We start from the raw sequence: 13,534 nt of genomic DNA on the forward strand, positions 1-13,534 counted from the left end.
GTGTATGGGTGTAATGTACACGATTTTAATTTTCATTCCTTTGTACTTTATTTTTAAATAAGATGCTCCACTTGGCCTTGTTTTGGCTACAATAATTTAATAATTTGTTATTACCATTACTCATTATCATTAATGAAATAATAGTCAGTCAGAGGGCTTATTTATGGTAATAATATGTATACTAAGCCTAAAGGTGGCGCTTTACTATGACGGCCATCTTGGATGGTACACATACATAACTCCGCATTGCTTCGCCATCTTGTCAGCACTCTAGTTATTTAATAGCTCTATGGATAGGACGTAGAACATAATGACGTCACTAAAAAGTCATCTGCGCATGCGAGAACGTTGAGGTCACCTTGTCGAGTAGATTCTGGAACGCAATTTGGCCAAAAGCAGAGAACGTAGGATGCCACGTAGGACGGTCACGCATGAGTCGCGTCGTCGCACAGATCGAAAGCTTCCTACTAACATGAAACCATAACACAATGAGCATATTTGCAAACCAGAGAAATGTTTCGGAAATGATTTCCAGTTTCACAATTACATGACTTGAGTTTTATATGAGCTACTACAAAAGGTATTTTTCTACTTACAAGTTAGAGAAAAAGAAAAATTGTTAAAGAAATATTTCTGCATAGTTTTATTAAAAGTATATGTTATGCTCAACTTTGTGTTGAATAGGGTAATGCTTGCGTTGGGGAATGTAATAGACTTAAATACGGAATTATAAACTCGCATACTGAATTTCTCAAAGGTTATATACCGACACATAGGATTCACGGAACAGGTTTCTGCGCGGATTACTGTTATTGCTATACACTCGTTATGCATACGTCTTGCTTTAACGAGTTTACACAATTAGCTCGAATTTTAGAAACGGATAGTTGGTCAGAGATTTCTTGAAAATCCTCATTTGGGCATTCATCATAAACAGCGCCATCGCTCGGCCTCGATCTTGACTGTGCGACTTCAGCTAAGAAAAATATAGGAAAAAAAACATAAAACATTTAGATTTTGTGAAAAAATATCATCATTTTGTACCTTTGCAGCTAATGCCGTATTATGCACTGTAGGACCACATAGACCTAGGCCTATTTGAAATAATTATCATCTTCAGCATCTTAATAATAATCACCATAATCATGTCAATCAAGCGTTGGTTATCCAGTGAGAGGTCGCTTTGTCAGTTTAGTCTACCTTTCCTTAACAGGACGCGATTTTTTTTTCAGTACGAAACATTTGCATGAAACTCCACACGGGCCGCCTCGGATTGACTGGACTGGAGTTCGATACGATAACAAGTTCAAATTATTAGGAACAAGAGTAGGCATTTCGCAATGTCGTGACGCTCGAGTAAACCCAGGGTTGCCATTTGGCCGTTTTGACGCTCAGATTCTTCACCTGGCCGTACAAAAATTCACGGCAAAACTATATTTGGCCGAATTTGTGAACATTTTACATTTTTTTTTCAATATAGGTCTAATATCGTAGAGTTGTTCTAAATAGGCTTTGTTGTTTTTGTACAAAATAAGTTTAAATTCTATATTTGATTGTAATATATTAACTTTGTTTATAATGAACGTTCCACTGTCGTACAATACTCGCACTAACATCTTAATCTATTTCCCCTTTGACCGAGTTGACGTAACAATGAGTTTGATTTAAACTATAATAGCAGTTACATTTTGTTTAAATTGATATTCTTTTTAATCCTTGTTTTATCCTCGTTATTTTGAAGGCAATTGAATATATTTCTACCATATTGTGTTCCTTTTTGTATGTTTTTTTATCTAACTTGTAAGGGAAGTTTCTCTCTCTGTTGGTTGATTGAGTTAAATAAACTAAAATCAAATAGGCCTACAGTAGTTTAATTAATTTGTTGTATCCACTGGAATTAGGCGCTGTGTTCTTTATGTAGATGTTCGATGCGATTATTCAAGGAAAGAGACTTATACGGTTACTCTCGAGTTAAGTTAACTCGATATCTATATGAGAATCATGAATAAGATGATTCTGATACAACGATACAACGATTTATTGTTTTAAGTACTGCAACAATAACATTCAGGCGAATTTAGATAAAAGTTTATAAAGTTATTAAAGTTTTCATAGTTTTGTAGTAACACCGGTTGATGTTACAACTAATGTAATATTCACTCTAATATTAAAGAGTCATGGATTTGCAATATGAATAGTCGATAACAGGCTCTTTAAATTGTTGTTATAAAATGATTGACTACAATGTACGTTATTTAATACATATATACAAAAAATACTTTAAATCTTTAAGATGTGCTAGCGATCTTTAAGTATGTTAGCGCTAAGATCAATCTTAAAAGTGTGTGATTTGAAATAAGCCTACAAGTTATAACTAATTACAGAGCCTATTTGATAATGACTATTTTTAAGATGTGCTAATGATCTTCAAGGTGTGCAGCGCTGAGATCAATCTATACTATGAGAGCAGCCTAGCTCAGTCGGCTAATCTGGTGGTAGCCACTGTGTGTGCGCTGAACCGTGGGTGGAGATCTCTAGGTCCCCGGTTCAATTCCCATCGCTGCCTCTCCTTGTGTTTCAGCTACAGGGCTGAAATACAAGTTATAATAGCGCACCGTCTTTCTGATGAGACGTTTAAGCCATTGGTCCCGTGTGCATTTATGGCCCATGTCCACGTTAAAGAACGCAGTACACTCTTCAGAAAAGAGTAGCGGATTGTCTCCCTGTGTTCTGCCCAATCACCACCAGAAGGACCCCACTGGAAATAAGTCTTTTTCGTGGGCTATCCTTGGTGTTCACACCGAATAAATCTAATCCAAATCTTAATAATGTGTTATTTGAAATAGGCCTAAAAGCTAGAAACTGATCACAGAGCATATTTATTAATGATGCTATCTTAAGGCCAATCTCAAATCACACCTTTTTAAGATTAATCTCAGCGGTAGCACATCTTAAGAGATAAAAGTGTATAATATAACGTAGGCCTACATTGTAATCGATCATTTTATAGCAATAATTTTAAGGGTCTGTAGTGTTATATCGAATCTTCATTTTAAGTATTGTTTAATTCGATATATACTGACATCCCTTTTCTTACATAACGAGCATGGTAATGCGACTTTACTTTGAATACCGCACGCTTGTATGAGCTCATATTTGTGTGGAATGAATCGAAGTATTTAAATGAACTGCAAAGGAATACAAAACTACATAGATAAGGATAATGGTGATGGTGGTGATGATGAAGCTGATGATATTGCAGCCGTCCACCAGTGTTTTGTTGTAGGCCTACCATGACACATGGACTCGTGGGAAATTCGTGTTAAGCACTTTGAGTACTCAAACATTATTATTATGATCACGACTATCATTAACACGACCAGTAGGCCTATCATAATTATCATAATTGACATAATAATCCTTACAGCGAATCATTATTAGACCTATGATCGTCCATACTAATTGGGTCAATCGTCTGGAAATGGACTCGATCGTCTCGTGGGCCCGATTGTCCCGTCACCCGGTCATAGCAGCAGCAGCACAAAACTAAGCCTCGACCTGCTTGCTAACGTCACATTGGTCACACAGTGTATGTGTTGTAATAATAATAATAATAATAATAATAACAACGACAACGACAACAACAACAATAATAAAGATTTATAAAGAGCATATCTCCACCAATGGTACTCAAGGCGCAGTGTCAATTTCACCACAAAATAAAAAAAAATAAAAAATCCACATTAATTTCCAGAAGAATTTCGAGCAGAATCCGATGTGTAATATTTTTAGGTAGACTGTATAATTATACATGACGTCACCATACAAGCCACACCCCCTCAGCTGAACCCGTTGCATTTAGCAACTCCCTGACTTACCTGGTAATTCTATAGACCATCTGCGCCCACCTCTCTCCTTACATACGCATTTAAATGCATTAACGACAGTCCTTCTGTAACCACTTCTAAAAGACTTACTCATTACCACACAAACAAGCGGATTGATGAACGGATCACAACCGGCTAATGACACGGTCATCATGTTGAATAGTAGGTTATCCCAGTTTCCGTAATACTTTAAAAGAACCTTTACCTAAAAATATAAGAATAATGATCGATCATTAAGACGAACTTGCTGACAGTTTTCCAGTTGCTGAAAATTTAGCAACATTAACATCTTTTTTAATTACAAAATCTAAACCAAATTGGCAGCCTATGGATCACTACGTCAACCAAGGAGAATAATTGTAATATATTTTTTTTCAACTATTGCATGTGACATTATGTTATAGCATATATTTTATACCTCCATGGTTTAGTGAATGTGCTTTAGTTCCTTGAAAAGTAACTAACGTGTGAGGGCGCTATGAAGGCAAGCTTGGTGTTTGGTGTCATTATTATACCAGAGCATAGGACACCGCTTTGTGAGGGCGCGCACCACCACAGCAATGGCCATCTTTACATTGGTCACAGCAATGTCAGGTCTTAAAGCAACCGTTATTACTAGAGGGTATGTATTACTAGGAATCTCCCTCTCACCACTACCTACCTAGGGCGCGACTGGGGTGTGAAAAGCATGCCGGTGTAAAGGCTTCTTTTTCTTTTTTTTTTTATTAATACGCATTGTCATCATTTTTAAACTATCGTTGAATATGTAAAAACAAGACATGTTGTTATTGTAACGATTAGTTTCAACGAAACTAATACAACCAATCAATTCTAATACATGTGACGTCAGCTCTATCCGTTGAAGATGGTTGAAATTAACGAGTAAGTTGTTTAATTAAACTTTATGAAGAAGAGGCTTCAAAGGAATTGTGTTTAAACAGTATTAATAACAAGCTATCTTGAATTGACTTGTAAATCTGGCGGTATGACACTCGCCTTGAAGCTTGAGGCTGTAGATTCGAATCCTGCCAGATATATCTTTTTTTCATCTCAACTAAAAAGTTACTTATAGTTAGTCTACCACGATTAGTGCAGTGTTTCTTTGTAAGCAGCTAAGCTAATATTATAAACTAATAATCATTGTTATTGTATTCGATTCTTTCTGAATTAAATGTCGTAAGTGCACGAAATATATCTGGTGTCACATTACAAACTAATTATTTTCGATTTTCGGGTTAAGACAGAAAAACATTTAAGCGTTTTAGTGATCGTGTAGAATCATGCACGTTCCGTACACCATTAGCAAGCATTCGGTATATATTATTCAATTATTGTCTGCCATATACAGGAAATATGCAACACAATCGATAAAAGAAATAAATCTGCCGTGATTGAATTCTAAAGTATATTTTTTTCTTTCGGACACAAGCACAGAGCGTCACGAAATAAATCGCACCGTAAAAACAAAGTACAGTACAGTAATACCTAGTGTGAACGCAGCGTAATAATGTCATAATAATACTCATGTGAATGAGCGTAAGCCGCGCGCGCGTCTGTGATGGCAGGCTACACAAATCGGTTGAACTTCTGATACAGTCGAGTAGAAAACAAAAATATTAATTCGTAATCACTTATTTTTCATGTTTGAAACAAGCTGGCCTTAGGCCTAGCTTAACCTATCCGCTTAGGTACCTTGAAGATTGAAAAATCTTCAACCGTAACCGTAGTTGTTGAGCACTTCTCTACAATTGGAGAAATGAGGTTCCGATGAGCATATCCCAGGAACAAGCACGTTTGCATTTCAAAAACATAATAAGGATGAATATGTCCAGGTCACTATAATCACAGTTTTGTTAATTTGAAAAATGTTACCAAAGTTAAATATAGCGAATTTAAATTTGTAAACAGTTTTTACAGTATAATTCATACTCCAAGTATCGAAATGCACGCCATCGTGTCGGGATTCACGATACTTGGAGTATGTATTATACTATCTTATCTGAGATTAATCAGTGGACCTTTCGGTTTTTGCTAAACAGTTTTCATCCGACAAAGAGGATTATTACGCATGCGTAGAGAGTTTTTCAGTCTGCATTTTGTTCAGTAAATTAATTGCTCCGGGAATTCAAATTTAACAGTTAAGTTCATTCGAACTATCAAAATGTAATATTCTATCAATGGTTGTAACGACGTCTTTCACGACGGAATAACGATTTATTGATTGGCCTGACACATAGGTCTAATGTCAGGTTGAGGTGTAATTTTGGGAGTGGGTCTCTGCTTTGTTTGTTAAGATGATTTACTTCGAATCACATGTTTTGGGGTTCAATCCAACATAGCTTCTTTAATGGCACGTGATTATGACGTCCGATCTTACCAATTCTCTTCGATGATCAATGGCGTATCTAGGGGTACGTGTGTGTATGTGGGGGGGGGGAGGAATGGGTACAAAAAACCTCCTTCCCCAGTCGCTTCCCCACTGGAAGTGTTCGAAGCAAAATAAATACTCTTAAGTAGGTTAAAATCACCTTATTTTGCGCGCCCTTACGTCAACTTCATGTCCCCCATTTTGCATTCACCTTTGTGCCCCACCCCCATTTTAAGGTTCCTATATACGACACAATGTAATGTCGATACATCAAAGTTTCTAGATCGACTTTGATTGACTAATGATATACATTTCGTCAGAATACGCGGTTAATATTTATTCATTCAATATTTAACTCTCAACTGGAAGAGATTTAAATAATCAGAGTGAGGGCGGCAACAGACGCTCCATGAATAAAAATAAAAATATTGCTCAAGCTAACCCAGAACATAATATGATTGTACCTATTGTAACTATATTTTTCGAATAAATAAATAATAATAACATAGAAATATTATACCAGACGCCTAAAACTCAATTCTGTATTATAGTGGCTGTGGCTTGCAGGACGATGAATTTGCAGGCTGTAAGTGGGATTAAAATCATGATTTTCTTTTTTTGTCATTAAAAATCAAATCCACTTCATAAGCCTCAGAATGAGAAATACTTAATAGTGCGTAAATTTCATAATGTAAGCAAAATGCTGATAGGAATGATTTTTAATCATTAAAAACTAAATGATGATGATGACCTAATTAATGTCGAAATATTGAATCCCAACACGATGGCGTGTATTTCAATACTTGGAGTATGTATTATACTTTCTAAACTAAATAATAGTATTCAAGTGCAGTATTATATTCCTTAGCAGTCTCATGGGCTTAGAAAAGCAAGCATCTTAACAAGTGAGCTACAGCTATGCACACCAAATCGATATACAACGAAATTGTACGTGCACGTGAAATCATAAAGAACTGTGAACATTCATTATGATATATGGTTGCTTATTACCTGTCTTAAAGCAGTTACGAGATAACCTGCTAATAACAATTATACATTTATAGGCATATAGCGCATAATGCAAGCGCTTCTATGCGGTTTACATGAACAGAAATGAGAGAATAAGAATTATTAACAGGGTGTTAGACTGACACGTACGTATACGTTAACGCTTGATATAGGCGAGCATATTAAACGTTCAAAAGTTTGTTACCCGCAAGGCATTTATATAGAGGGGCGATCGACCTGGACATAAGAATTCAATTCATAGAAGGTTCAATGTGGACCAGCAATGATTAGGCCTACGTTGTATATAATATGACGTCACTTCATGACGTCAAAAATGAAAGAGCCACTTTAACTTTGAAATATAACACTACAGTCATGCAGCTTAATATGATGCAATGGTATTTATTACATAAATATTCCTTTACACTTTTAAGTTCAGCGTCTTGAAAGTACTACCAGCAATTTAAGTGCATTTCGTTAATATAATATACTTAATTATTGGACAGTAAGCCGAATAATAGGTTTCGTATGATAATTGCAGCAATTATACTCAAATTACGAACACGATTAATGGCTTAAGGTTTTTATCAGGTAGCCTAGATCCTCAAGTGAATTTTACAAAAGCATAATATATTACGTTGGGTAGAGTGACATTAAAATATATTAATTTGTTGAGTCATTCATTATTTCTAATAATTACCATGCACGTACTATAGTACAGGTACCAAATAACATTTCATCATTTGATAATTTGTATTATAATTACTTATTTTTATTTTATTATCATTGTTATTGTCATTATCACTATGATTATAATGTATTAATTATTATCATTATTACTATCATTACCTTTACATTATTATGATGAAAATTTATTTATTATTATCATTAATACTATTATTACCTTTACATTATTATGATTATAATTTATTTATTATCATCATTATTACTATCATTACCTTTACCATCTATTTTCACCTCATACATTAAATTAATTATTTTCAATGTTTTGTGTTCAACTTAACGAGGAGTAGATTTTTCTTTAATGTTTCATGATTTTATTATGAGAAAGAGTAAATAAATATTATTTATGACTTGACACACAACGTAAGTATGAATAAAAATAATAGGCGTAACATTGCTGAGATATGGTCATCATGTCATGATCATGATCATGATGATGATCATCATCATCATCATCTTCACCCCCATCGACAGCAGCAGAGACAACAACAACAACAATATTTTATTATCATGAACTAGATCTCCGCCTGGAGAATTTCCTGCGATGGATGTATAAGAATTACTAATATGATAGATGAGCTAAAAACTGATTACAGACGATGTGATTATACACGAAGGCAAAGTATGGAGGCGTGAACATCAGCGTAAAAAATCACTCACTTATGCTTTATATACTGTATAGTGTTAGAGGTTTGGAGTCATCCGTCATGGTGCTATTCTTAGCTATATTTGACAGAAGCTGATGGTCGCATCCAATCCAGTGGATGCACTTAGGTCAACCAGTTGGGACACAATCTAAGTGTTCCTCAAGGACTAATGGAAAGATAGACTATAAATCATTATATTTTAAGTGTTGACGCGTTCTGACGTGATGGAAACGCAGAAACGCTACGCCCATTACCAGTAAACGCAGTCGATTTTTTAAAAATTTCTACCATGCAATTTTTTAGACGCGTATTAACGCGAATGTGCAAAACGTTATGCGTCAATCCTTTTGCGTTTGCCTTGGAAGCCACCAAATATAAACTAAGCTTAATTATGACGGATGCCGCGGCAAACTACAAAGCAATTGCTGTTCTTAATGTTCCAATGCAGATAATATTAAAATTATAATTCGTTGAGTTTTTTTATTACAAAAAAAAAATATTTAAAGATCATTTCTAGTTGAAATATCAAAACATAAGTATTAGGCCTAAGTTAAAACTTAGCGCACCGTCTTTCAAATGAAACGTGTATATAAGCCGTTGGTTCGTTGTGCAATATGGCCCATTTTCCACGTCAAAGAAGAACGCAGTACACTCTTCGGCGGGCTCTTCGGAAAAGGGATTGTCTCTTGGTGTACAGTACTGGCCAATTCATCACCAGAAGGACCTCACTGAAAGCAAGTCTCCGGACTTAGCGTGTATCCTTGATGTAATTCACAACGCAACAAAATACTCGCTCCTATCCTCTTATCTAATATTAAATCACGTGGCGAGAGGTCTGCTTAATAATAATAATAATAATAATAATAATAATAATAATAATAATAATAATAATAATAAATAATAATAGTCTTCGTCTTCATATAGCGCTAATTATTACTTGCAGGCCGCGCCCTCAGGATTAATTTTAATGCATTAATCCAACGTTCGTAATTTCCAATAGTTTATAATACGCAACTCTACTAATTGCTTACTACTACTATAACATTATATACCATAAACTTAAAGTAAAGGCATTTAAGGAAGAAAATATTGTCTGTAGTAATCACTTTATATAGTTATTGCTATAGTTCCATGTGTGTGTGGTCGCTGTTATTACAGACGAAGAAAGGACATTAGATAAGCTCGTCTGACAACTTAAACTCACTATGCCGTCGCTGTCTCAATTCAGAACATGTTTGATGATGTATCAAGTATCGGCAATACTTACTCCATGGTTTGCATGGGGATTAAAATACCATAAATTTAATTTCTGCTTGATTAAGATCTAATTGCTTTGAGACATTATACGGTACGCATTGATCATGAAGTTTCGATACCATATACTCGTTGGTATGTTTCCAAATATAGGCCTAGTAATAGTAAAACAAAAGGGTTATGTTTGTTAGTAAATATTAATTTGACTCTTGTGAACTGATGTAGAATATTATAAGCCCCGAGTCGCGCACAACAGTACAGCACTGTAATTCTGAAGTTTGGTTGGTTTAACCATAGAGAAAATAGAACAGATTGTTCTATTTTTCTCTATGGTTTAACAGTAAACGTTGATGCATACAACGTATTTAAACGCACATTACTGTACTTTGCAGCTTTAAGGCTTAATACTCGTGTTCTTCTTCCCAAATGGTCACTTAATGTCCGACCAATAGGCATAATATTTCTGTACTGTCCACATCGACAGTGCCCAGATGGATCAGTACACTTGGGTAGTCCGCTACACTTCTCGAAGTCCTTACTCGGTTCTATAGAGTGCACAAGAGCAAATTGTGTAGGCCCTACACCAGGCCCATGCTTTAGAGTCTTATCCAAGAAGACTTGGGTCCACCAACTAAACCCAGAGTGCGAGAGATTCAAACCCACAGGTGATGCCTACTACGTTGCTTAACTTTCTGATCTGACGAGAATCGGTGTTTATGCCGTAGTTGGCTTTTTAGCGTTGCTTGCGTTTGCCTAACCTAAACGCGTTGCAGGTTGCTTGCGTTGTTCGACAAAACGCGTCAAAATTCTCTGGTGTGAACAAAGTTTATATAACTTTGAGGCTGAACTTTATATCTAAATAAAAAGCAACAGCTCAGTCTTATTAGACGAATACTAGAAAATAATTTGCAAGAATTTACCTTATATCTAAATAAAAAGCAACAGCTCAGCCTTATTGGGTGCATACTAGAAAATAATTTGCAAAAATTTAAGCTTACAGCAAAATACAAAAATTAACAACAGACAACTTACCGTGAACGGCAACCAACTTAATGAGTAACAGAAAGACATGACCATTATTAAACGCGAAAACTTCAAAGTTTCCTTCTTCTGTTTATCCCAAGAGGAACTGGTTCTCCGTTCATGCCTTGCATATCCGTCACTTGCTGACTTCGCAATTTTCTGAAGATCTCGCATCGTCAATAACAGTAATGTATTAGCAACAGCCATAACAATCCAACTTATTATGTAGTTTGAAACGTACAAAAATATTACAATTTTCCCGCGTATTGACTTTTCGTCCTGGGAATACAGGCATACACCTTGAGTATCCATAACTATAACACGAAGAATTAGTGGAATGAATGAAAGACAACAGCTGTAGAAAACAATACCAACCAGAAGTTTTATTGCTAAATTAAAATTAAAAATAAGTGTATGTTTAAACGGCCATCGTATTGCTAAACAACGTTCTATGCTCATTAATACTGTAATAAGAACTATAACATTCCCAGCCCAAAGGAATATAAAAGCAGTGAAAAAACAGGCTGGAACGCCACCAATGAAACGTCCGGTGACTTGAACTGCAAATGAGATGGGGTAGGTAAGAAGTACCATCAATAGGCTCACTATCGCTAAACTACCCATAAAAAGATGCGGAATATTATCGTGTTTTTTGGGGCTGAGGTTGTAAATGTGTACAAAGGCTACAAGATTCAGGACCACAGCCGGAATGATGAACACGATAGTCGGCACAGCCATATATCGGTTCACGTTGATGTTTTCTGGAAACACATATGACGCTAACTTGTTTGAAGCGTTTGGACTGGTTGTCATTTTGAGTGTCTTTGAGTATGGCGATTTGCCCTTCTCAACACAATTTAGATATATCCTATGGTGAAACAGTTTTTAAACAAATCACATACTACGTAGGTATTCCAAATCATTAAATAAAAGTCTTCCTGTTATTCTGAAAGAATTAATATATCAATGGTTAATCCTCGAGTTACATGCGGTTCAAATTGAATAAACGTTTAGTTTTGCAAAACTGATTGATAAATGTGGTTTATTGAAACAAAACCGATTCTTTAATAATATGTGAGAGCAGAAACAATGATTGGTTGCATTATTCGTACACTCGTGAGATGCTCAGAATCCGTGCTTGTCCCAACAACGCTCGTTCAAAACACAACTGTTCCTTTTACAATTAACTTTCAATTGTGTGCAGGTTAGCGTGTTAAAATAGTCTGTATATTGATCAATGTTTACCTTATTATAACGTATTTAATCTCATTATGATTTCTGCTGAGTTATCAGGCGTGTGATCGCGCTTTACGCTAAGATTCTCATCGCTAACGCTCTGCGTCCAAGTCGAAATGCAGCAGGCTAGTCGGAACGACCTAATTACTACTAACTTGACAGTAAATAATGAGTTCATTCTCCTCTGGGACAAAATCGCTTACCAGGATTATGAAATATTTCCGCATGTCCAAGAGTTCCGTATTTTTCCTGAATAATTTAACTACGGCAGTGACCTTCTGCAATTGATATCCTGTTAGAAATAAAAGATCGGAGTCAAATATAAGAATATATTACGTAAATAACATTTTACTAAGGAAATGCAAAAAGATACTCCACAAAAATAAATTTATTTTCAAAGTGTCACGGCTACAAAAACATTGTGTTGATACACATCAGATGTTTGCTTTTTGTGCCTACCCTATGATCTTATCGCTGATTATTTATGTATTACAGCCGCAAGCCTCCATGAAGATAATCGATTCAAAAGCAATATACCATTCCTCAAAGAATATTTTAATAACTAATGATAAAACAATACTCATCCAACATTACTTATCAGTTTGACTCTACTAACCCCAGCAAAATTAGGCCGAGGTATGCTGGCTTCTATTCCGAAGCCTATACACGTAACAGCGCATCCGTAACAATGACAACTGTTTCGCTTGGAAACAGGCGCGCAATAAAGCACACGATCAGGATAATAATTGTCACTGATTGGTTGACACAACCAAGAGATGTCTCATAGGTCACATAAGACAAGCTCGTATACAGGTCACGTGACTACTAAATTTCACGCGGTGAATTTTACTATGCAACTATTACTGTAATCAATGTACATAGCCTTTCGTATGGGTGCTGTTACGTAACTGTAATTTCCGTTACTAGTATCGGAAAAAAAAGAATAATTTTTGACACTAAAGAAAAAGCTCGTTCCAAGAAACTACAGCTTACATTGCAAATTTGGACAAGTTCCAAGATGCATCACAAACTAACAAAGTAATAGTTACAGTTTATTAATGATAAATAGACAATGAATGTGTAAAATTCAACTACACGTCTAATTGGCCCCATAAACAATCCGAATTATCATAGTGTACTTGAACAGTTTATTTTTCACCTCATGTAGGAGAGTGGTAGGTCTACATTCGCTATTGGAAATCATTGGCGAATGTGTGTGTTCAATAATATACAAATAAATAATAGGCCCATTGTTCATTATAAATTTATTGTTTTTTATTTGTTTTTATAGGCATGCATTTATAGACATTTTTGATTGTGACTTAATACTGTTTATGAGTTCCTAATACAAATTATTAAGCCTCTTA

General features: G+C 35.4%; 1 protein-coding gene across 5 annotated transcripts in view; it reads right to left on the bottom strand.

The window, feature by feature from the left end:
* Positions 1-328: 328 nt before the first annotated feature.
* LOC117123347 (galanin receptor type 2-like) overlaps positions 329-13,534 on the bottom strand; it is a 13,849-nt gene continuing 643 nt past the window's right edge. The window contains exons 2-5 of one of the 5 annotated variants that reach the window (XM_033269425.1): positions 12,371-12,459; positions 10,941-11,877; positions 3,879-4,092; positions 329-976 (exon numbers count right to left, since the gene is read on the bottom strand). In XM_033269425.1, coding sequence (XP_033125316.1) covers positions 816-976; positions 3,879-4,092; positions 10,941-11,744 — 1,179 coding nt within the window. In that variant the 5' untranslated portion in view covers positions 11,745-11,877; positions 12,371-12,459 and the 3' untranslated portion in view covers positions 329-815. Of the gene's footprint in view, positions 977-3,878; positions 4,093-10,940; positions 12,460-12,783; positions 12,907-13,534 lie in introns of those variants that run through there. The other 4 variants (XM_033269268.1, XM_033269504.1, XM_033269342.1 and 1 more) reach the window with 4 other exon arrangements.

The sequence above is a fragment of the Anneissia japonica genome, unplaced genomic scaffold (genome assembly GCF_011630105.1).
Source record: "Anneissia japonica isolate Jap-2015-1 unplaced genomic scaffold, ASM1163010v1 scaffold288250_len396842_cov205, whole genome shotgun sequence".
Taxonomy (NCBI): Eukaryota; Metazoa; Echinodermata; class Crinoidea; order Comatulida; family Comatulidae; genus Anneissia; species Anneissia japonica.